Source organism: Corella eumyota, chromosome 1 (genome assembly GCF_963082875.1).
Source record: "Corella eumyota chromosome 1, kaCorEumy4.1, whole genome shotgun sequence".
NCBI lineage: Eukaryota > Metazoa > Chordata > Ascidiacea > Phlebobranchia > Corellidae > Corella > Corella eumyota.
Window position 1 is genome coordinate 23,550,382 of NC_137490.1, and position 24,235 is coordinate 23,574,616.

The following is a 24,235-nucleotide window of genomic DNA, read 5'->3' on the forward strand; positions in this document are numbered from 1 at the left end:
AATAATAATTTTATTTTAAAACTTATAAATCTAAAAAATAATTTTTTTTAAATTTTTGATGAAAAACATATTAAACAACTGGCCTGCTGGTTACAGCATAAGAACTATTACAGTGAACAAAACATTTTAAATCTCTGATTTATAGAAAAAAGCCAGACAATTAATAAAACAACTATTTAATTAAATAATTAAACTCCTTGCAGACTAATTAAAAAAATTAATTAAACCTTTCTTTTTAGTTTAAAATAAATGCTCAAAACTCTAGAACTTACGCGTGTCCTTTTCACATCCAATCAAGTTCTTTACCAATTAAATTTAAGTGGTCATAATTTAGTTTATAATATTATGTATTAAACTAAGGGTAATGGTGGAATAAATTCACCTTCTGTGACCACATTAATTCATATTTTAACTTTGTTATTGTTGAAGCACGTGTGCTCTTTAACCTTTCATAGAAATCTTGTAAAATATATTGTTTATCCTCACAATTAAATTTATTTCTGTTTAAAATTATACAATAGAAAAAAAACAAAATAATAATAAATTATAAATAAATTGATAAAAAATATTTGGCTGTGTTGAAAAAAGGTTTAAAACTAACGTAACAGATAATGCATTATGACGTAACAAATGTCACGCTAAATATTTTCACATTTAAAAATTTTATTTTTACTTAAATTGATTTTGGATTTTAATAAATTATTTTTGATAATGACAAAAATAGACTTGGGTTTTTTATTTACAGTTTTAAAAAGAATTCTAAATATAGTTTAAACAACCTTTTAATAAAAGGAAGTCTCAATCTTTTACATCAACTATTAACATAAATCATACAATGACAACACCGTATTGATTATTAATTAACTCCGTAGTTGTTCTAAACAACAAATAATCAGATCAACTTCCTTTTAACAATATTGAATATTTGGGTTCGATTTTAACCGGTAAAAGCAGGCAAGAGTTAAGGAAACTTTTAAATAAAGATAAATTTATTTATTTAAATATTTGAAAATATATTTAAAAGTTTTAGATATTCCACAGTTTAATAATTTATAAATATTTTATTAAATGATATTTAATATTAAAAACTAGTTTAGTTCAGAAACTTTTATTTTTTCTTGCAATAATGTCAGATTTGACAACCTAACCCGACATTAAACACTCTCTTATTTGACTTCAACAAAACCGCTTTGTGACGTCATAGATAGCCTTTCTCTTACGCGGACGAGATTAAACAAAAGTTGTTGAGGTTCGAGAACGTTGAAAATTGAGAATTTTGTTAAAGTTTTAGTTTGGAATAAAACTTAGAAACAATTTAGTGATTGTGACGTAGGTAGATTAACAATAGTGTCTCGTGCGAGCATGTTGTCGAGGTTGTTTATGCGTAAAAGATATTTTTAAGGTTATTAAGGTTAAAAAAAACTTAGGCGTTGTATTCTAGAATAAAATTGACAAAAATATTTTGAGAAATTTGAAACTTAGAAAAATAAATAATAAAATTTTAGGTGGAGCCCCAGGCGTTAATAGTGACCATAACAAGAGGCTATTGTGACGTCATTACGGCCTACGTAATTGCAATTTATCGAGAAACCCTGAAAAACAAAGTATTTGCGACACAAATTATAAAATCTTTTTTATTTAAATTGGTTTGTGACGTAATAATTCAAGCGTGAAGGAAAGATTGTTATCAGCTGAAACTTCTGTGAGAGGCGGGGTATAAAAACCAAGATGTTTGCAAATCTTTAAACTTTGTGAAAATTATTTGAAATTATTAGAGTTAATGTTAGAGAGAAGTTGATAAAATCGTCTGAAAATGACAAATCGTAACAGGAAACGTCACAGGTTCAATTATTCGTTAATTTTATGATGTCACAGGTTCAATTTATTGTTGATTTTATGACGTCACAGATAAGTATTGTACATTTTGATTCAGGTTAAAATGTTTGTAGGAAATTGATTAAACTTGAATATGAAACTCTACTTTGTGACGTCACTGTTCTACTTGATGACGTCATATATCGATGGAACGGCTGTTAAACCAATGAAATTTGAACAAACTGGTGACGTCATATTAGGTGGATTGTTTCCGCTTCATTATCGTTCAAGAATATCAAATAAGCAAATGTAATTATGACGTCATAATTATTTTTTATTCTAGAAATATCGAACTAACATCGAATCAAAATTTAATTAAAGACAATTAATTTCAATTTAAATGCCATCAAGTCTTAAAATAAAAATTATAAAATTTTAGTAACAATTATTACGCGATAACGTCTGTTTTGTGACGTCATATATAGATCACGACTCTGTTAATATTTGGCGAAATTCCAGAATGTCTACAAACCTAGTAACTAGTTGTTAATTAATAATTAATTTGAGGTCTGGATTATTTTTTGAGTTTTGAAAATTGATCTAAAATAAAATGTAAAAATAATTGTGTTTTATTGTGACGTAATAGTTCGGTCGCGTATTTTCTAAATTTAACCCAAAAATGAGAACCATTTTAATCAAATTGTAAATCATTTTATTCATTATGTGAACTATTTAACTAAATATAAACCATTTTAGGCAAAATATGGACCATCTTACCTAATATGTTAACATTTGTAACCAGAATGTAAACCATTTTAAATAAAATTTTAACCATTTTAACTAGCAATTTAACCCAAATTTTAACTAATATTCCAACCATATCAAACAGTATTTTAACCATTTTAACCAAAGTTTTAACCATTTTAACCAGTATTTTAACCATTTTACCAGTATTTTAACCATTTCAAACAGTATTTTAACCATTTCAACCAAAATTTCAATCATTTTAACCAAAGTTTTAACCTATAACCAGTATTTAACCATTTCAACCAAAGTTTTAACCAAAGTTTTAATCCATAACCAGTATTTAACCATTTTAACCAGTATTTTAACCATTTTACCAGTATTTTAACCATTTCAAACAGTATTTTAACCATTTCAACAGACCAGGAAGCGAACCACTGCCGAGAGAATGCATCGCTTACAACTTTCTTGGCTTTCGTTGGATGCAAGCCATGGTGTTTGCTGTCAACCAAATTAATCAAAGGTATAATGACGTCACTGAATATGACGTCACTCATGTAATATCACTAAACTCTTATGTTACGTCACAGAGTGGATTTACTTCCGAATGTAACTTTGGGATGGCAATTGTTTGACACATGCGACACAAACGCGATCGCTGTCAACGACGCCCTCTACGTAGTTGATGACGTCAGAAAAGATAACCCACGTAAGCATGACGTCATTTATCGACGTGAAAACCACCATAATCGGTTTTGAGATATTTTTTTCGCGATAGGAATAAAAAGAATACCAACATAATAATGACGTCATAATGTAATAGATGAGGTGGCGTTGGTGGGAGCTACGTCATCAGAGCGTTCCATCGTGGTTTCGAATATTTTAAGTTTGTTCGACATTCCTCAAGTCAGTTACGGTTCGACGAGCAGGTTGTTGTCAGACAAGAAGATTTACAGGTGAGGTTGCTATAGCAACTGTTGGTGACGTCATCAGTATGGCAACATCGACATTGTTGTGATGTCATAATACTTAAACTATCTTGTTTTAAAACTTCGCAGTTCCTTCTATCGAACTATTCCGAACGACGATGAACAAGCGGTGGCTATTGTTGACTTATTATTACGTCATAATTGGACCTGGGTTGGAGCAGTCGCAGGCGATGATGATTACGGAAGGCCGGGGATTTCCCGAATCAAAGAAGAGGCAAGGAAGTTTGGGATCTGTGTCGAGTACACGAGCTATATCTCCGCGGTAAGCTTATGACGTCACAATCAATGTATTCTAATAGTGTTTGTTGTTAAACGTTTAACTTCTTTTAATAACTCGATATTTACAGACGTTCTAATTATACAACATTATGACGTGACGTCACAGTCTATCTTTTATAACTTAATTGTTTAATCGCGATCAACCGACCAAACTAGTTTAAGTTTCAACGAAGTTTAAATTTAGGTAAATATTGTAATTTCACGCTACGCTGGTTTTATTGTTATGTAATACAGACTCACAATGGGATAACAATGAGGACTATTATGGGTTACAAGTTCACGATTCTTTTATCTTTTCAATTTACAAACTTTTTTTTTAAACAAATTTGCAATCCTAAAGAAATATTTAAAGTTTTATACTGAAGAGTTTTGCAATTTAGTAAGTGATGTTATAACACGTTAGTATGGTAGACACTGAATCATAAAATGGTTTTAAAACCTTTTAAAACGTCTGTGGTACTTACAATTTAATTTTCAAAAATACTGGAAAATGATTAACATCAAAAACCAGGTTACCATATTTTTGTGTGACGTAGAAAGTACCAAGTAGCGTAGTGAATGTATACAAGCTAGTACTTTCTACGTCATCACAAACAGGGCTCCCCTTTTTTTTAAAGTTAAAACTATTTTTGTGTTCAGTGACACCAACTTTATTAATTTTTGAGTATAAAAATATCGCCAATATAGGACCTTTAATAATTTAATTATGAGGTAAACAAACAACTATAAACATTTAGTGGCGTCCTAATCGTGTTCGTTTGACAAAACAATTCAGAAATCTTGAAATCTTACCTAAAATTAGGAAGTGTGGGCGACCTGGGTTCTAGGAACGTAAAGTTTATTCCATTGTTACGTCAATTTACATATAAACATCATTGTTACGTAAATTAAAACACAATTAACATTTGATTGTGACGCAAGAATTCGTGAAAAATTCTAGATTTTTTTTTAAATTTAAAAATGTTTTTGAAACAGTATCGATCTCATTAATCTCTGTGGATTTAATTATGACGTCACAACGTAAGTATTATTGGATAATGAGTTTGAAAATGTCAATCAAAATCATTTTTTGCGAACAATTAGTCACGTGATCAGCCGATAAAATATTTATTTCAGTCAAAACTTCTCCAGATTTTCACGAAAACATTTTTTTTATTGTTTCCCTGTATGATCGTAAACTCAAGTTAATAATTAATTTAATGTTGAACTTTCGTGTTTGCGCTCGATCTAGAACACGGAAAACAAATTTACAGAATTTAAAAAAATAAAAAACATATGACTGAATGTTGTATTTGTTACGTCATAGTATACATTCTATTTAAGGCTATATTACCTCTTATTACGTGATGTTAGCCCTACGTCACAACTATTTAAAAAAAATTAAATTTTGATTGTTTAGTCGATGAACGAATCTGAGCTTTATGACGTAGCAAAGGAAGTTCGAGATTTCAACGCGACCGTGTTCATCAGCTTCATGAGCGCATCACAGATGATCCCTCTGACGAAACAATTAGAAGCTCTTGACGTCACAGATAAAGTTTGGATCGCGAGCGAAGCGTGGGCGACTTCGGATTCAGTTCGAAGAAGCTATCGTAAGTTTTGATTGTTTTTGCTTATGACGTCACATAGAACGTGGTTAAATTCGATTGTGGTGAACTATTTTGATTGTTATTTTACTCTGGAGCTTGGTTGTTGTTTTAGTTGAACACTTGAGGTTTTAACAACGAAAAGGTTTTAACCGAAATATTTTAATTTTTCACTTTTAAATAATTAATTATGAACCAACACTTAATAAGGTAAGATATTCGTTATCTTCCCCTCTCCACTTATAATAACCCCCCCCCCCCTCCTCCCCACATATAATAACCCCCCCCCCCCCCCCCCACATATAATAACCCCAGCCCCCTCCAACATTACCTACAAAACTCTGTGGTTATGTAACCTTAAACGCTTTAATAGTTTTTTTAAATTATATGCTTCACTAGTTTTTGGAATTCTGCTAGCTTTATGCAACCTTAAATATTTTTAATGTCAATATTTTCTAGCCCGAGTTTTAAAGGGGACCTTGGGGGTAGCAACTAGAGGAGGGGTTATGACCGGTTTCCGACACTTTTTAGAGGGTGTTTCCCCGCGTTCGCAACCAAATAATCCTTTTATCACCAAGTTTTGGGAACTAGCGTTTAATTGCAGTTTAACAAACGGTAAGTTCTAGATATAACAATGTTAAAGAATTTAATTGTTATAAAACAATCATTTGTGTTTTTTTCTTTGTTATAGTCAAAAACAATAAGACACAATGTTAACCTATTGTTGCTCATTGTTAACCCATTGTTTGATTGTTTAAGGTACAAAGAATAACAATGGGGATTGTGACGGAAGCGAGAACATCGTGGATGCGGATGAGATCGCGAGTCCCTACTTGTCGTGGACGGGAGTCGAACTTGAGAAGAGTTACAACGTTTATCTCGCTGTGTACGCGATTGCGCATGCGCTACACAACATCAGTCATTGCGTCGAAGGTCAAGGGCATCTACAGGTATGACGTCATAATGTTCGTAAATAAATTAAAGAATTGGGAAACTCTGGGTTTAGTTAAGATTTAATTCAAAACCAATGTTTAATATTTTTGTAAACTTTTGTTAAAAATAGAATATTTTAAATCTTATTTCTACTGAGCCATTGTTTATTCTTTGTTTAGCTTCTTAAATGCTCGAATAGTTTTCCAAACTTTTGTTCAAAAGATTTTGTTTTTCAAACAATTTTTATATAATTTAAATATTAGTTCCGCGGCTCAAACCGTTAAGCCAAACCCAAAAGTATTTTAAAATAATTCAAGCCTGAAATAACTCGACAATTCTCCTTTATGACGTCACATACATAGTTCTCTCTAAATACCACGTGTTTTGCAGGGCGGGAAATGTCCGTTAATCGATTCGTTGAAACCATGGCAACTGCTTTCATATTTAAGCGAAGTCAACTTTTTGCCCCCCGGCCAGAATTTGGAGGTAAAATAATTTGTTAAAAAAACAAATTTCAAATAAATTGAACTATTTTTATTAATCTATGACGTCAAAAACTTTTTATTTTTTGCGCATATTCTAGATGGACCAAAGGAAGGTAAGATTTGCATGAAATCAAAGTTTTTATTTTGCGAAATTATCTTGCTCGTTAGTGCCCTCTAGCGGACAAAACATTTAATGCCAAATTAGTTGAAATTTAAAAATGGAATTCAATTTTTGAGTTTTTTAACAAGGGCATGGTTAATTTTCATTTTTAATTTTAAATTTTATCAAGGTAATTTCGTAAAATTTAAACTTAGCTTCATGCGCTTTATTTATTGTGACGTCATTGCTATATAATAGAGCGTCAAATTTAAATATTGTGACGTCATATTTTAGTTTTCGTTTGATGAAAATGGAGATCCGATCGCTTCGTACAAACTCGTGAGTTGGACACCTAGTGGTGAAGGTGATAACGTCACAATCAGTATTATTCACGTGGGTAATTATTCGACTATGACGTCACCAAGATGGTTAGTGGCCAATGACGACATCTACTGGGCGAATATTCAAGGCACTGTAAGTTTATTTTGTGACGTCATTTTTAGAAAAAATTTATAAAAAATGACGTAGTAATAAAATATGACGTCACAGGTTCCGTCATCGGTGTGCAGTGAACCGTGTCGAGCAGGTTTCTACAAAGTTCAGCTTCCGAGCAAATGTTGTTTCCGGTGCATGGAATGTCCCCAAGGAGAGTTCTCTACTTTGGTGAATTCCCCTGTTTGTAAGAAATGCAATGAAACCGACCAATCAAATAACAACAGGACAAGTATGAGATTGTTACGTCACTTTTAAAAGATTACGTCATAATTTCCAGAAAATGTTTATAAGTTGTTTTTTTTTTTAAGGTTGTATTCCGAAATACGAGGAGTATGTCGGATGGGCGGATCCGTTTGGGATCAGTTTCTGTTGTGTATCCGCATTAGGGATCGTTTTTATCTTGTTTACAGCAGGTTTGTCCACAATGGATTGCATAAAATAATCCATTTTTTGATTATATATTCAAGTGTCTGCATCATAAAAGTTATATCCGATATGGATTATGCATTCATGTACGCGTTACAGATTGATCCATTATTTTAGTCCGCTTTTTTAAAACCATTCTAAACGTTTTCATAAACTTTCAAAACCTCATTTTCTCTGCAGCTGTATTTATAAAGAAACGCGGAACCCCGCTGGTTAAAGCGACCAACCGGGAACTCAGCTTCTTTTTGTTTTTATCGCTGAGTTGTTGTTTTCTAACCCCGTTCCTCTACATCGGGAAACCTAAAGAGTGGAGCTGCAAAGCTAGAATGGTAAACTCAAATTCTCATTGATCCAATAAAACTTAAAATATACTGTTTTAAACAGCGATGACGTCACAGAGCAATTTGATGACGTAGAAATATTGGGTATGACGTAGAAATATTGGGTATGACGTAGGTAGCTTTGCGCTGCAGTGCTTGGTATGGTGTATATCTCATTTTTACTTAAAATTTGTTAAGTTTTATTTTTTTGTGACGTCACATGGTATTTGTGACGTCACATGGTCGATGGTTTTTGTGACGTCACATGGTTGATGAAAACTTAGCTCAATTTACTTAAAAAGTTGAAATAATTTTGAACAAAACTTTTTAGGTTTCCTTCAGTCTAAGTTTCACTTTCAGCATCGCCGCTATTTTAATCAAAACGTTGAGGGTTGTGACCGCGTTCCAGGCTCGCATTCCTGTCACACTTCGTAAGGTGGCTATGACGTCATAATGTTTATAATTTTGTTAATAAATTCGTCTGAATTAATTTTTATGTAACTTGAAAACTTTGTGCATAACAGCGCTCTAAGTGGTTGGGTGAGCACGCTCAAGTGTTTACAGTTTTAGCGGTCACTTCCGTTCAAGTTCTCCTCTGCATTTGTTGGCTGGTTGTAGCGCCTCCTGGTGTCCTAATTTATCCAAGTTCGGTGAGTTATTTACTGAACCTTAAAGTGGTAAATTTATTTTAAAAATTAACGTTTTCCGTTTATCCTCAGACCTCAGCAGTATCCGTCACAGTCGACTGCTCGACAGGCAGCGTCACAATACTCGGTTGTGTTTACGGATACCTTTGTTTGTTGGCGCTCGTCGCGTTTGTCTTCGCGTTTCGCTCCCGAAAGTTGCCGGCGAACTTCAACGAAGCGAAGTTCATAACTTTTGCGATGCTTATATTCTTCATCGTTTGGCTTTCATTCATTCCAGCTTATCTCACTACTAGTGGTAAGAGTTTTGTGACGTCATAACATACCTTTGTCATAATGAGTGTGACGTCACAATATTTTCTTTATTTCAGGGACAAATTCGACCGCTGTATACTGTATAGCGATCTTGGCTTCGACTTACGCTTTGTTCGGATGCATTTTCTTCCCCAAGTTGTACGTTTTACTGATGACACCAGATCGAAACACGGCCGAGGTAAAACTAATTCGGAAACAGGGGCAATTTGGGTAAAACTAATTTGAATACGAGGCAAATTCGGTAACACTAAATTGATTAAAGTACGGAGACAAATTGGAGTAACACTAATTAGGATGCGGGGGCGAATTGGGGTAACACTAATTAGAATACGGGGCAAATTGGGTAAAACTAATTAGAATACGGGGCAAATTGGGGTAACACTAATAACAAAACGGTGGCGAATTGGGGTAACACTAATTAGAATACGGGGCAAATTTGGTAAAACTAATTAGGATGCGGGGGCAAATTGGGGTAAAACTAATTAGAATACGGTGGCGAATTGGGGTAAAACTGAATAGACTAAAAGGACAAGTTGGGGTAAAACTAATCATAATACGGGGACAAATTAGGGTAAAAGTAATCAGACTTAGGATACAAATTGGGGCAACACTAATCAGAGTTTTGAAACAAAATATTTGGAGAAGTTACTATTCTTTGTTCAGGATGTTCGAATGAAAACAACGACTCACGCTTTCAGGGCAGCAGAGTCGATTATGAGGGGAAGCACCAGGACCGATAGTAGCACTCCTACAATATCTACTAACATCAAGTTCAGTCCTCCCAACTGTAAGTGATTGTGACGTCATCAACTTTTTATAGTTGTGACAATTCTTTCTAATTGTGACGTCACTATATGTTTAGCTGGAAAGATGCCAAGGAAAGATCGCGAAAATCTTCGAAAGTTTTGCGTCAACAACAACTTCGTTAACAACGACAACCACTCCAACAATGTTGTGGGCGACAATAGTGATGTCACAAACGATAATAGTGACGTCATAAGCAACAAAGACGATGTTTTAAGTAAGTGCGAAATTAGTGTCAATGACACGACTAGTAGCGATGGTGACGTCATAAGTAACAATCACGTGAACAATGAAAACATTGACACCAACCACTTGCAAGTCAAACGAATAAGTTTCGGTTACTTGGAAGAAAACGAAGAAAGGCAGGTTTGTGACGTCATATTTATTTAATATTTTTATAATGCCTATAAAGTTAAAATTGTGACGTTATTTCAGCCAATGTGGCGTCATACTTTTACAGAAACCGAGACCGAACGAAGAATCCGAAACATGAAACTTGTTTGTGAGAATTTGTAAATTCACTGATGACGTCACAATTAAACTCTTTACGTCAGAGTTTAAGCGGTGGGAGTCTGGCCGATATTAACGCCATACAGTGACGTCATAAATAGTGCTTTATATACAACCCATGACGTCACTATTGGAAGACGAAATACAACCTATGACATACACAACCTATGATGTCAATATTAAAATACAACCTATGACATACACAACCTATGATGTCAATATTAAAATACAACCTATGACATATACAACTTATGACGTAACTATTAGAAGACGTTCAAGGCACCAAGTGTCGAACTTTGTACGCCTAATTTTTTTTAAATATGCAATTTTATGATTTATTAGAAATACAACAAAACAAAAATATTTTAAAAGTTTTGTGAGTATAAGCTTAGTTAAGACGAGTAAGGACACGTTGTTGAAGGTACGCCAAGTTTAAAGGTACGCCAAGTTTAAAGGTACGCCAGATTTGACGGTACGCCAAGTTTAAAGGTACGCCAAGTTTAAATACACTCCGAACTTTGTGCAACTTCGACTGTCTTCGACGCTTTGGTCTTGTTTTGACATTTACACCACCACACAACCACTATTAACACAATAATGAGGACAAACAAAACGACGATAAGTCCGACCCACCACAAGGGGGCAATATAGTACCCACGTGGCGCTGGTGAGGTGACAGCTGCTAACAGAATTTAGTTTTAACAATAATTTTATTATTGTGTCTTTATGACGTCATATACAATTTACAACTTACCCAAACATGACGAATTGTTGTCCGCTAATTGGTAACCACTGAAGCATGAACAATTAGCTTCGGAATTAGTCTCGTTGCAGACGTGATCACAACCTCCATTGTTCTAAAACAATTAAGTTCATCATGTTGTTACGCTGCCAAATTATTTGTTTGTGACGTCATACTCACGTATTGACAGGGCGTTCCCCCGACAACCGGGAGGTTGCCAAGGGCAACGCGTTGATTGGACGCTACGTTATTTGTACGACCACGTGATCTTAAACTATTGCAATTCTAAACAAAAGATCAACAACGATTTTAACAATATTCAATTAAAAACTAATTATTAATGGAGAATTACCGATTGTTCACAATTCTGACATATTTCTACGTCACAATACATGTATATAGATTGCGGGGCGGGCAAAGTTGGCCAGATAAAACTTTTGAATTCAAACGAAATTTGATCTGAACTACCAACCAAGTTGGCTTGTTGCTTAACTGGACAACTAATAAAGAATTTTTAAAATTTTACATATTTTTCAATGAAAGTTTATTTATATGAAAACCCGAAATTGTATTTCTTATAATTATAAAATCTTTAGAAAAACTAAGACCCAACTCGTACTAAAGAATGCTGCAACTTGTCAGGACCCAAGGACTTGAAATCAAATTAACAATCTTAGGGTGCTACAACATGCAAGTAGTTAAAATCCAAATAGTTAATATCCAATCTCATGTCTTACTTAAAGATGCTACTACATGCCAGCAGTGAGAATCAAACCTAGATTAGTACTTTTTGAAGAATGCCACAACATGCCGGTAGTAGGGATTAAACCCGGGACCTCAGGTTTCACTTATGCATGCTACAAAACGCAAGTTAATTTTAAGTTAGACTCACCCCTCTACGATGATATCTCTTCTTATTCGGTTGTTGGGGTCATTAGTGGGAGTCGCCCAGCAATTGTTCGGCTACAAATAAATATTCAGGTTTTACCTCGGGTAAAAAAAATTCGGTGATGTTTTTATGATACAATAGTGACGTCACAATTTTGAGACGTAATTACCTGGACAGAATAGTTTCCGGTAAAGTCCCCAGTAAGAGAGAAAGTAAATCGTATCGGCTCAGGAAGAACCACGGTAGTCGAGTTTGGCCGCCCGGTGGTGCTGTTCAACAAATATCCGGAAGTAATCACAAAATTTCCCACAGATGTTTCCACTGTTAACGAAGTAGCTCTGCATACAAATAAGACTGTGACGTCATATAAAACATATTCACACAACAAAAATGACGTCATAATACCGAATAAATGGAATAATGACGACATCAAGACTAGCAGATTGTCGACGCTGGATGGCGCACTGAAACTGGAGAAATAGATTGTACCGGAAGACCTCAGTAGTGTTCCACGTGGTGATGTTTACTTCAGCGCCATCTTGCGGCCAATGAGTAGCCGAAATGTGTTGTGAAGTAAGCACGGCGTAGTCGTAATTGAAAGTCGAGTAAGTTTCCTTGAGAACCAAAAATATTAAAAACTTATGGCCAGGAAGCTTGGTATTTCACATACGGTAGCTTGCCAAAAGGTTTCGGGTTCGAGCCGCAGCAATGCCACACTATTCGCTCATGAACCCAGCGTTTACAGATAGCTTAAACACACCAAAAGGTTTCGGGTTCGAGCCGCACCAATGCCACACTATTCGCCCTTGAGCCCAGCATTTACAGATAGCTTAAACACATCAAAAGGTTTCGGGTTCGAGCCGCACCAATGCCACATTATTCGCCCTTTAGCCTGGCGTTTACAGATAGCTTAAACACACCAAAAGGTTTCGGGTTCGAGCCGCACCAATGCCACATTATTCACCCTTTAGCCTGGCGTTTACAGATAGCTTAAACACACCAAAAGGTTTCGGGTTCGAGCCGCACCAATGCCACATTATTCGCCCTTTAGCCTGGCGTTTACAGATAGCTTAAACACACCAAAAGGTTTCGGGTTCGAGCCGCAGCAATGCCACATTATTCGCCCTTTAGCCTGGCGTTTACAGATAGCTTAAACACACCAAAAGGTTTCGGGTTCGAGCCGCAGCAATGCCACACTATTCGCTCATGAACTCAGCGTTTACAGATAGCTTAAACACACCAAAAGGTTTCGGGTTCGAGCCGCAGCAATGTCACACTATTCGCTCATGAACTCAGCGTTTACAGATAGCTTAAACACACCAAAAGGTTTCGGGTTCGAGCCGCACCAATGCCACACTATTCGCCCTTGAGCCCAGCATTTACAGATAGCTTAAACACATCAAAAGGTTTCGTGTTCGAGCCATACCAATGCCACATTATTCGCCCTTGAGCCTGGAGTTTACAGATAGCTAAAACAAACTAAAAGGTTTCGGGTTTGAGCCGCACCAATGCCACACTATTCGCTCATGAACCCAGCGTTTACAGATATCTTAAACACACCAAAAGGTTTCGGGTTCGAGTCGCAGCAATGCCACATTATTCGCCCTTTGAACACGGTGTTTACAGCTAACACGTCACAAAGGCACACCCTTCCCGTTAAATACACAAAAAACTACAACCTTAAAGTGATGTTGAGTTAAAATTCATTTTACCTCAGCAGGACTTCCACATTCTCTGTGGATTGCTTCGAATTTCACAAAATTTTCACTCAAAATTGGGAAACACGGGGGCGTGACGTCATCATCAAACAATTTAGGGTCATTGGGGTCAGTTAAGATGACTCCAAGGTCACCAATCAAGGTCAAAAGTTCACATCGGTTAATCCTACAAGAAATATGACGTCACAACTTTTACGTATACGTAAAAATAATAAAATTCTCGCACCTACGTCACAGATACGTTTGTTGCGTCACAACTAACTTGAATGTTAAGAAAATTAAAAACTTGTTCCGCCTGAGTGAGATCGATGTAGCTAGGTAACGGACATCTTTCTAAAACAAATTGAATATGACGTCACAAATTAATTTAATACGATTAAAGCTAAAATAAGTAATATTTTGTGACGTCATACCCGTTGAACAATCGGTTCCATTGTAGTTTGAGGGACAATTGCAAGATCCCTCCTCGCATATTCCACCATTTAAACATTCTGGAACGCAAACCTAAACATACGTCATCACATTACGTTACATCGTCTTTATTTCACAAATCCATTATGACGTCACATGTTAGATATTTTATTTATTACGTCATAAACTCACATTTTCTGGAACCAATATTTCAGAATTGGTTTGAACTTGGCAACTCACAAATAACATGAACAAAAAATAAAACATTTTTTTAGACTAAAATTTAAATTTGAAACTTAATTAAAAGCCAAAGTTTGATGATTTACGTTTCCGGTTCTGATTGGTCATCAGAGACCACGTGATCAGTTGTCAGTGCAACAATTAAAAATCGATTTTATTATAACGAAAATATTTTAAACTAAAAACTTTAACTTCGACAAATAATCAAAAGTTGGCAAACATTCAACTAAAATTTTATTTTCTCACGTGACCAACTTAGCCAATCAGTCGATTGCTGATTACAATCTATTATTACGTAACAAAGTGACATTGTTACTTAAACAACGCGGAGTAATTCCCGAGACTTGGGATTAGGGCGGATTTATATTAATAAATAATAATATTTTAAGTGAAACAAGACACTAGGTAACAATACCGCTTTGTTACGTCATCGTCTGCTAGGTAATCCACCGATTGGATGGAAATTTCCATAAAGTTTGTAAAAAGTCAACAATCGAATAATTATGACGTGACAATGCTCGAGTTTGTTACGTAGTTAAACAACGTTGATTATTGATTAGCAAAGGTGAGATTTAAATTATTTAAATTAGTTCTGGAACGTTAAAACTCAGTCCCAGAAGTAAAAAGTAGTAAAAGTTTAAAGTTGGAGTTTATTGAAAAGTTTAAAAGTTGATGGAAATTATTTATTTAAAATAGGAGTGTGATGTCATAATTAATTATTCGAATGTACAGGTTGTAATAACGTTTGTTAATTTGATTGTTAAAGGTGACGTCACAATCAATTGTTTTCGTTGGAAAAATCTAAAAAATGAAAATCTTGATCGTTTTGTTAAGTTTAATTGTTTTGACTTTGTCGTGCCTACGTCACTGTCCATGCCTCGGTCAGGGCGATTTATGTTATTGTGACGTTACTATGTACACTGTGACGTGTTCGGAATTGGAACTAGATATTGATGACGTACTTCCGGATTTAATTCCGCCCAAAACGCGATATTTAAGCCTGAAGAACAATTGGGTGGTCAATGAAATGACTATGACGTCATACAACATGGACAAATTTCAGGAATTGGTTGGAATCGATTTGTCGGAAAATAGAATCACACAAGTTCGACCTTTGACCTTTAGGTAGGTCACATGATTGGTGACGTCATAAAGTGTAAATTCTACGTCATGTTTGACAAAAGTTTAAAATTTAATTTGGAATTATTTTTTGGCAACACTAAATGTCAAGAAGCATTTTCAAATCACGTGATTGATGACGTCGCTATATATTTATACGTCATTGGTGCGTAACGAGTCCACATATAAACCAAATTGTTTTAAATTTATGTTCCAGCAACCTCAGAGTGTTGAGTTCCATTGATTTGAGTCACAACCGAATCAGGATTTTAGAGGCCGGGGTGTTCGGTGAAAATCTGCCGGGTTTAAAGTCAATCAACCTGGCCAACAACAAAATAGTTCTTCTTCTTGACAACGTGTTTGTGGGCGCTAAACATTTGCTGGATTTGGATTTAAGAAATAATCCAATCATCTATATCTCCCCGCAGTAAGTTTTATTAAAAAAAAGCCCCGCCCCCTTATCATTCTACCCACAGCTTCACCGAATCTTGAAACGTAATTCTAAACCCATAGATTAACCCCACTTGTCCCCTACTTTTATCAACCCCACTTGCCCCCTACTTTTATCAACCTCACTTGTCCCCTATTTTTATCAACCCCACTTGCCCCCTATTTTCATTTTTCCTCAGTTTTGACAAAATAATATATTTTTAAAGACTATGTTTTTCAGTTTTTAAACCCAGGTTAAAATGATTAAAAATGCAATAAAAACATTCTTATTGTGACGTAATAGATACCGGTTTATGTTACAGCGCGTTCGCATCTTTACATCAACTGGAAGACCTCAGAATCTCGGAAGCAAATTTAACTTCAAATTTTTTCGCCTCACTTCATCCTCTCAAAAGTTTAAAGAAACTCCACCTAACGGGACTTTCCCGATTAGGAGAGATTCCACAGTTTGCTTTCAAGTAAAATATTTATTAAAAAACGTCATAGTTTCCTTTATATATATGACGTCACAATTAAAATATTTAAACTAATGTGACGTCATTTCGTTAGATCTATTAAGAAACTGGAATCAATTAATTTGGACAAAATTCCAAAACTTTCCACAAGTTCGATTCATTTCGGAGCTTTCTGGGGACTGACTCATTTGCACCATCTCGCGGTCACAAGATGTAACATTTCAGTGTTTCCAACGAAGCAGTTTCGAAGTTTAAGAAATTTAACTTTTTTGGATCTTTCGAGAAATCCGTTGGAGGTAAAAATTAAATTGTTTTAGATATAAAAAAATTGAAAAATTTGATATAAAAATTTATTTGGCAACCCTGTAGATAATAAAGAAAAACGAATTGGCAACCCTGGTTAACCTTCAAAATTTGAACCTAGAGTTCACAAGGTTAAAGGTCATCGAGAAATATTCGTTCCAGAATTTGCTGAAACTTTCGAACTTGATTTTAAACAACAACAGGTGACGTCATAATAATAACTTCATTGTAAACGATTGTTGTAAAACAATGTTTTGTGACGTAACAGATTGTCTTCGCTTCATCGAGAATCGTTTCCTCACAACATGACGTCACTACGGAACGTGACGTTGACAAACAATCCGTGGTTTTGCGATTGTACGATAAAGTGGTTGATTATGACGCGTTTTACGTCACAAATGAACCGGGTCACATGCACTCATCCAAAACAATTACAAGTAAGTCACGTGACTAATTTAAATTAACAAACCTAATTTAAATATTTTTCAGGGAAGGAATTTGATGACGTTGCACACTGATGACGCCATGAAGTGTGTAGCCCCAAAAATCTATCACTTCGATGACGTCACCAAGGTTGCTGTTGGCAACCCCGCTGAACTAAAATGTCAAGCTTCGGGGATTCCCCAGCCGATAGTCACGTGGCACACGCCAACAGGTATGACGTCATTATTTTAAATAACAAAAATCCCCTAATGACGTCATTTACCCAAATGTGATAGTTTATACAGGTATGACGTCATCAGATTCGACCTTGAAATTTAATCACGTGAGCAAAAAGAACTCCGGGCTTTATCGTTGCGTGGCAACCAATGACGTAGGTGATGACGTTAGATCTACGAACTTGGAAGTTTTTGAACACGTAGGAGTTGCCCCAAGTAGTGGAAAACCCCCTAAACACGTGACAACTACCCCCATTTTGTTCCTAGTGGGGGTGCTGGGGGCGTTGTCTTTCGTGGGTATGACGTCATGCTTGTTGCTAGGTGCGTGGGGTTGGAAACAAAAGAAAGCGAATGACGCAATGACGTCACTAATTAAACAAAGAAAGGAATCGGTGGGGCAGAACGGGGTTAATAGAGGTCATTCTGAACGAAAGGTCACTTTCAATTCAAACCAGGAAGTAAAACAATTCGAGAAAACAACTTTAACCGCTTTTAATGATGTACGATGACGTCACAAGTATCTAAATAGCTTTGATGACATCACGATATTTATTTCAAAGTGCCTATATCAGTGTGACGTCATAATAACGTAAATAAATTATTGTACACCGATTGTTATTTATTAATTTAAACGAAAAACTACATTTAATCTCCTAATAAATGATGACGTCATGCAAGTATGGCGTAGGTGATGACGTCATTATGGTCTACATCGTTCAACGAAGCGAGGATAGAGGCATACGTCACGGATATGATATCTGTTGCACAACCAGGTGAGTAAACGTTCTAGGCCCAACCCGTATCCTCCATGCTGGCAAGTTCCGAACTTCCTCTGAAATAAGTTTTGGGTTGGTGAAATAATTGGAAAACTTATTTGGTCACAGCCAGTTTGAGGTTTTGGTCTTATGTCAATACCCAAAGAAGAAAATTGTAAGTTACTTGATCAGTTAGCTAGAAACAACAGCGTGGTGTAGTGGTAAAAACACTTGCTACACCATTTAATCCCCACTGCTCTCATGCTGTAGCACCCTTAAGCAAGGCGTTATAAACTTCTGCTGAGCCGGCACTTAATCAGCAGTAAAACTATCAGGCAATTATAATCTATTATATCCCAAACTGCCACAGCCAACTTGAGACTGGGTCAGGGTAACTGTTGTTACTCTATGTTAAGGTCGTGAAGTTGACCTTCCCACACTGAGGATAAAGATATATAAAATAATTTTACCTGATCAGTGTACCAGTAATAGAGCGAAGAGTCGACTCCCTCGGTCTTGTAAGCCTCCATCAGCTCCTCATGGTTATCCATTCTCATCGACCCTCCGACTATTTCACCGACGTTCGGCATCAACATGTCCACCTAGTGGTCGAAAATTTAGTCGGTTCAATGATTTTTATTAAATTCAAGTAAATTGATTTTCAAGAAATTAAAACACCAAAAATTTTTCTTCTTCTAAATGTGTGTTTATTATTACTTGCCACAATTCTATTTTAATTTGGGAGCAATAGGAATCTAACTTTAACCCCAAAATTTGTGCCCAAAACATTACTTTCTTAACAACAAAATATTCCTATTAATCTTCCTCTACCCTAACCCTTTCCTAAAAAACTTTTCTTAATTTCCACAAAAAATTTGAAATAAATTTTAGTAAACTGTTGTCTCCAAAATTTTGATTTTTAAAAAAATTCTGTTCTGTTAAATGGTTTTATGGGCAAATACTGAATAAAAGTAAACATTAAGTTAATTTCATCCTAAATATCTATCTCACCGATTCTGTCAGTCTTCTGTCGTCCTTACAACGCTGCATGTAAAAAGATTTAATCTCGGCCGGGAACTTACAAAGCAGAATAACTTCGTTTATTTTGTCAGTCATTTTACGTTCTGGCATCTCTGGAATATCTTCTCCAAACTCATAATAAGAACCTAATGTTTAAAGTTTGTTTTAAATTATATGTTATATTTGTATATATCTTTATCCTCGATGCGGTAAGGTCTAATGCGCGACTTAAACAGAAGAGTAACATCAGTTACCCTAACCCAGTCTCAAGTTGCCTTCAGCAGTTTGGGATATTATAGATTATAATTGCTGATTAAGTACTGACTCAGCAGCAGTTCACATCGTTTATAGTGCCTTACTCGAGGGCACTACAGCATGAGATCAGTGGGGATCAAACCCACAACCTCATGTGTGGTGTAGCAAGTGTTCTTACCACTACACCACGCTGCCGGTATTTTTTATTATCTTAGCATGCATAAAGTTCATTTAATTTACATATATAGGATAACAAAATAAATAAACTGCTGTTTGTAGTATGCAGGTAAATTGTAAGGGACAGATGGTAAAAGTTACAAACATATTACAACAAAAAAAGTAAATCGTCAGCCAAGAAAGCTTTTTAAATAATAAATTTTTTCAAGTTTTAAATAAAAATTAAAACTTAAATTCTAACCATCTTCTTTTGTGATGTTGTTTTCTTTAAGATAAACAATTGCTTCAGAATAATCCATTCTCTTGAAAGGTCGTTTGGGGGGAACAAAGTCCTATAATAATCAATTACTTAGGTTAAAGGCATTCTTATACTGAACCTAATAGGTTATTTAATGTGCCCAATATTTAGTAAAGTTGGTCTTATTGAGGATTATTTACCGGGTTAAGATCTTTTATGAGCTCCCCTGCAGGAGATTTTAGAACTTTGTCCACAACGTCGCAAATTAAATCCTCCAACCTGTCCAACAGATCTTCAAATGTTATGAACGGACATTCGGCTTCAACGTGGGTGTATCTGCAACAAATTATGACATCATAAACAAAAACAATCAGTCTACAACAACTTTGTTAATGCATGATATAAAACCGCGCGCCTGACAATAAGACACCACCACTCACACTATTATGACACCACATTCTTTTGACATTATGACATCACAACTTACTCAGCGAGATGTCTCCTTGTCCGACTTTGTTCGGCCCGATAAGATTCAGCCAAGCAGAACACGTCACCTAGTGACGGCAAGCAAGTTTCAAGGTAGAGTTGGGAGGATTGAGTCAAGTAGGCTTGCTCCCCAAAGTAATCCAACTTGAACAACGTTGAACCCCCCTCACACTGGGTTTGCACTAGACAAGGGGGGGTCACCTGTGGTGTCATAAACAAACATTATACTGTGATGTCATAATTAATTTCATAAAGTCAAAATAGAATTATTTAAACCTTTGTTACCTCATAATATCCTCTCTCAAAGTAGTGGGCTCTGAAAGCTTGCATAAGATAAGATCGAACTCTTAAAATCTTCGAGGTTTGCTCACCTCTGATCACTAGGTGGCGATTGTCTAATCTGATGTCAACATCTGCCTCCTAGTGGTGAGAATAAAAATATTATTGGACAATTATTTATCCTCAATTTGACCGACTTTACAGCAGGATAATAAATTTTAAAACAACTTCTGTAACCAACAACTTGTTACTAAAGTATGTGATGTCATAATAGTTGATTGTTACCTGGTTAAGAACGGTGTCAATTCCACCTGCGGGAGCAAGTCCAATCAACTCCCAATAATCACAAACCAACTCATGACCGCCTGGTGCCTGAAACAAACTTAGATTCAATAAAAGTCTCTGTGTTTAAAACCTTCAAAATTATTATTCACACAACCCACCGACTTTCCGTCAGGCAATTTTGTGACGACGCCGTACAACGTCACTGTCGACTCTGTGCTTAATACAACCGCGTTGAAGGTCTGGCACAATTTGTCGTTCAACACAGCTTGAATGTATCCAGTTCCGTCGCGCAATACGATAAACATCAACGTTTTGCCTGTCAACAAATATTTTGTTGAGCAATTTGACAACTTGCAAAAACAACGTTTTTTAAATGATATTTAAACACTTTAGTCTTAGCTATCAAAATAAAATATGAAGTAATCCTTCATGCAGAAATAAAAACTTTTGCCTAGCTTAGGTTTATATTAAAAATACTTCTGGTGCATAAATAATTTTTTAATTATAATGAATACAGCTATGCTCAATTTTACTATTCAATAAACATTAACACTAAAACTGAACACCCAATTCTTACCTTGCCTTCTTATCCTGTGAGCCCAGCCTGAAACCTTAATCCTTTCATCTCTGTGTTTCTCAGCTTCACAAATTCGAATCTAAGACAACAGGTTTAATTAACTTAAACGGTATAAACTTCTGTTGAGCCAGCACTTAATCAGCAGCATAATTACCAGGCAATTATAATCTATAATATATTCCAAACTGTCACAGGCAACTCGAGACTTGGTCAGGGTAACTGATGTTACTCTATGTTTAAGTCACATCTTCGACCTTCCCAAATCGAGGATAAAGATATATACAAAAAAAAATTAAAATTTAATCTTTTTTGAACTTTTCGTTTACAAATTGAAAAATCTATATATAAGCTAAAGGAAAAAGTTTATACAAAAGAAAAACATTTCCCGAACAAAATAAAACGACCCAAAAACATTGAGTTAAATGCAAATAGTTTGGTTCAGGGTTTTAAATAATTAAAATATCACAAAAACCTTTTTAGCTTTTGGTAAACTTGAATCTTCTGTAATTTCAATTTTTTTCGCTTCTTCCATTTTTTTTTCCCTTTTTTCTAAATCTTCTATTTCTCGAGCCTAAAATTAATTAAAATAAACAAATTAAAAAAGTTATATAGTAAAGTTTTTTTCAATAAAAGGTCTGTAAAAAAACAAGCTTTTAATTGTCAATATTAGTAATCAACTATTTTATTACTTTTTTGCAAATAAATTGTTAAAGTAAAACAAAGAAATTGCTTACCTTGGTGGCTTGCTTTTTTCTTTGTTCTGCTTGAAATATTTTGGTTTGTTTCTTCAACTGAGCTTTTGCAATAATTTCATATTTCTGAATATTTTTGTTTAATTATAAAAATATTTTTAAATTAATAAATTTACTTAGTGAATCATTTAAATTTTTAAGAGTAATTTATGTTTAAATCCTAATAAAAAAGAAATATTTATAATTGAATTAAAATAATTTTTACTTGATTTTCGTCTTTAGCATCAACATAAATTGTTGGAAATGGTTCTTTTCCATGACCCAATAAACCAGCTAAGATGGTCTTAAATGGTTTATCTTGTGAACCATCCCCTGTCTGGTCACAACCAGTTTTCTCACTGGTGTAAATTTCACCTAAAAAAAGTTAAAACATTTTTTTTACAAAGTTTTTTTTAATTTACTTTATTCAAATTAAATGAAAATTTCAAGGCGCTAACAAAGTTAAACAAATTTACTTTACAGTTAAAATTTAAACAAAAAGTTCAAGGTGCCAACAAAGTTAAACAAATAAAATTTGCAACAAAAAATGACAAAACTATTTTATTTTTATCCTCAATATGGGAAGATCTACATTTGACTTAAACATAAGAGTAACATTAGTGAAGCTCTATTAACGTCACCTGCCAAGTTTATAAAATGCAAAAAAGGCAACATTTTTATAACCTCACCCTAATCTTCTTTTGTACATTTCGCCCTATCCGCAATTATTTTAGTACTACTCGTTAAACAGGCGGACGTCGCTAAAAGAGCTTCGAATAAGTTACCCCGATTAAGTCTAGAGTTAACTTTAGCAGTTTAGGATTTAATTAGCCAATAAGTTATTCTCTGTATGGCTTTGGTGTTAGTTCTAGCATTTCTATCACCTTAAGAATTTAAAACACTTACCAAGTGACATTTCTTTAACTTTGTCTTGCAAATCGCCGTCTGACGTCATTTTAATATTTTGTGCAATAAAATTATATCAAAAGTTTAAAGTTTTATCAATAAATTTACTAAGTTTTAACTGAAAGTAAAAAGCAATCAAGGTTTTGTAAACAAAAAACTTTGAATATTTTAAAACAGGTTTAAATAAATTTAAAATATTTTCTATTCTAGTAATAATCTATTTGCCTAATTTAACTTATTTAATCATTAAACGTTTAAGATAACCTTCTAATAACTCATAAAACACGAGCAAACCTAAATCTTAACCTTCACTTCGATTTACAAACTTTTCTTAAAACTCAACAATTTCGTTATTTATAAAATTGTACACATGTATTTAGTGTTGCCCGTTGTAAAAAAAATCCAACTGTTTTTTAGTAAAAACAAGTTTTAATCAAAAAACAATTTACCAAACAACTAAATAAAAACTTTTCAATACTTTTCTACAAATAAAATTACTAATCTTATTTTATTTAATATCTAAAAACATAAATATATTTTTAAATAAAAATATTTGGCAACTCTGATGATAAAACGTTGCGTCATGTTTTCCTTCCTAGATTAAATTTGTTTAATTATTTACTTTTAAGTTATTTTTAGTTGTTTTGTAATTTTATTTTACTACGGTTCCATAAACTTTGAGCTGTCAACAATGCTGAAATAAATAATGACATAATTTATATATCTTTATCCTCGATGTGGGAAAGTCGAATGCGCGACTTAAACATAGAGTAACATAAGTTACTCCGACCCAGTCTCGAGTTGCCTGTGGCAGTTTGGGTTATTATAGATACTATAATTGCCCGGTAATTATGCTGCTGATTAAGTGCTGGCTCAGCAGGAGTTTATACCGTTTATAGCGCCTTACTCAAGGGCGCTACAGCATAAGATCAGTGGGGATTAAACCCACGACCTCATGTGTGGTGTAGCAAGTGTTCTTACCACTACACCACGCTGCCGGATCTTCCTTCCTGAGCTTTAAGCATTTCCTTAAAGTCATATATTGGCGATATTTTATACCCAAAAATTAATAAAGTTGGTGTCACTGAACACAAA

At 34.6% G+C, this 24,235-nt stretch overlaps 3 protein-coding genes across 3 annotated transcripts; 2 read left to right on the plus strand and 1 right to left on the minus strand.

Moving 5' to 3' along the window:
- Positions 1-1,938: 1,938 nt before the first annotated feature.
- On the plus strand, positions 1,939-10,796 carry LOC145745899 (extracellular calcium-sensing receptor-like). The gene is made up of 21 exons (XM_082564083.1): positions 1,939-2,124; positions 2,981-3,082; positions 3,150-3,268; positions 3,383-3,515; positions 3,618-3,810; positions 5,227-5,419; positions 5,873-6,028; positions 6,173-6,363; positions 6,737-6,832; positions 6,930-6,944; positions 7,226-7,405; positions 7,481-7,655; positions 7,735-7,839; positions 8,033-8,181; positions 8,504-8,608; positions 8,697-8,822; positions 8,892-9,114; positions 9,188-9,309; positions 9,795-9,918; positions 9,994-10,301; positions 10,371-10,796. Exons 1-21 carry the CDS (start codon positions 1,970-1,972, stop codon positions 10,449-10,451), a joined length of 3,051 nt encoding a protein of 1,016 aa, XP_082420209.1. The 5' UTR covers positions 1,939-1,969; the 3' UTR covers positions 10,452-10,796.
- Positions 10,797-15,358: 4,562 nt separating this feature from the next.
- LOC145742597 (uncharacterized) lies at positions 15,359-17,940 on the plus strand. The gene is made up of 8 exons (XM_082560377.1): positions 15,359-15,570; positions 15,782-15,991; positions 16,317-16,472; positions 16,564-16,765; positions 16,839-16,975; positions 17,041-17,209; positions 17,262-17,429; positions 17,479-17,940. The coding sequence occupies exons 1-8, from the start codon at positions 15,359-15,361 to the stop codon at positions 17,938-17,940; spliced, it is 1,716 nt and encodes a 571-aa protein (XP_082416503.1).
- Positions 17,941-17,994: 54 nt separating this feature from the next.
- On the minus strand, positions 17,995-23,392 carry LOC145763846 (asparagine--tRNA ligase, cytoplasmic-like). The gene is made up of 14 exons (XM_082575382.1): positions 23,141-23,392; positions 22,461-22,609; positions 22,238-22,321; positions 21,976-22,074; positions 21,504-21,582; positions 21,085-21,242; positions 20,927-21,013; positions 20,648-20,782; positions 20,364-20,563; positions 20,077-20,212; positions 19,880-19,970; positions 19,198-19,352; positions 18,657-18,788; positions 17,995-18,263 (listed from the first exon to the last, which is right to left on the minus strand). The coding sequence occupies exons 1-14, from the start codon at positions 23,187-23,189 to the stop codon at positions 18,132-18,134; spliced, it is 1,686 nt and encodes a 561-aa protein (XP_082431508.1). The 5' UTR covers positions 23,190-23,392; the 3' UTR covers positions 17,995-18,131.
- Between the last annotated feature and the right edge of the window lie 843 nt (positions 23,393-24,235).

Coding starts and splice junctions, on each gene's coding strand:
- LOC145742597 (XM_082560377.1), top strand. CDS start 15,359: ATGTACACTGTGACGTGTTCGGAATTGGAACTAGATATTGATGACGTA. Junction 16,976..17,040: donor TTGATTTTAAACAACAACAG/GTGACGTCATAA, acceptor GTGACGTAACAG/ATTGTCTTCGCTTCATCGAG. Junction 17,210..17,261: donor CTCATCCAAAACAATTACAA/GTAAGTCACGTG, acceptor AATATTTTTCAG/GGAAGGAATTTGATGACGTT.
- LOC145763846 (XM_082575382.1), bottom strand. CDS start 23,189: ATGACGTCAGACGGCGATTTGCAAGACAAAGTTAAAGAAATGTCACTT. Junction 20,213..20,363: donor ACAAGGAGACATCTCGCTGA/GTAAGTTGTGAT, acceptor AATTTGTTGCAG/ATACACCCACGTTGAAGCCG. Junction 19,971..20,076: donor TCATAAAAGATCTTAACCCG/GTAAATAATCCT, acceptor TGATTATTATAG/GACTTTGTTCCCCCCAAACG.
- LOC145745899 (XM_082564083.1), top strand. CDS start 1,970: ATGAAACTCTACTTTGTGACGTCACTGTTCTACTTGATGACGTCATAT. Junction 7,406..7,480: donor GGGCGAATATTCAAGGCACT/GTAAGTTTATTT, acceptor ATGACGTCACAG/GTTCCGTCATCGGTGTGCAG. Junction 9,115..9,187: donor AGCTTATCTCACTACTAGTG/GTAAGAGTTTTG, acceptor TCTTTATTTCAG/GGACAAATTCGACCGCTGTA.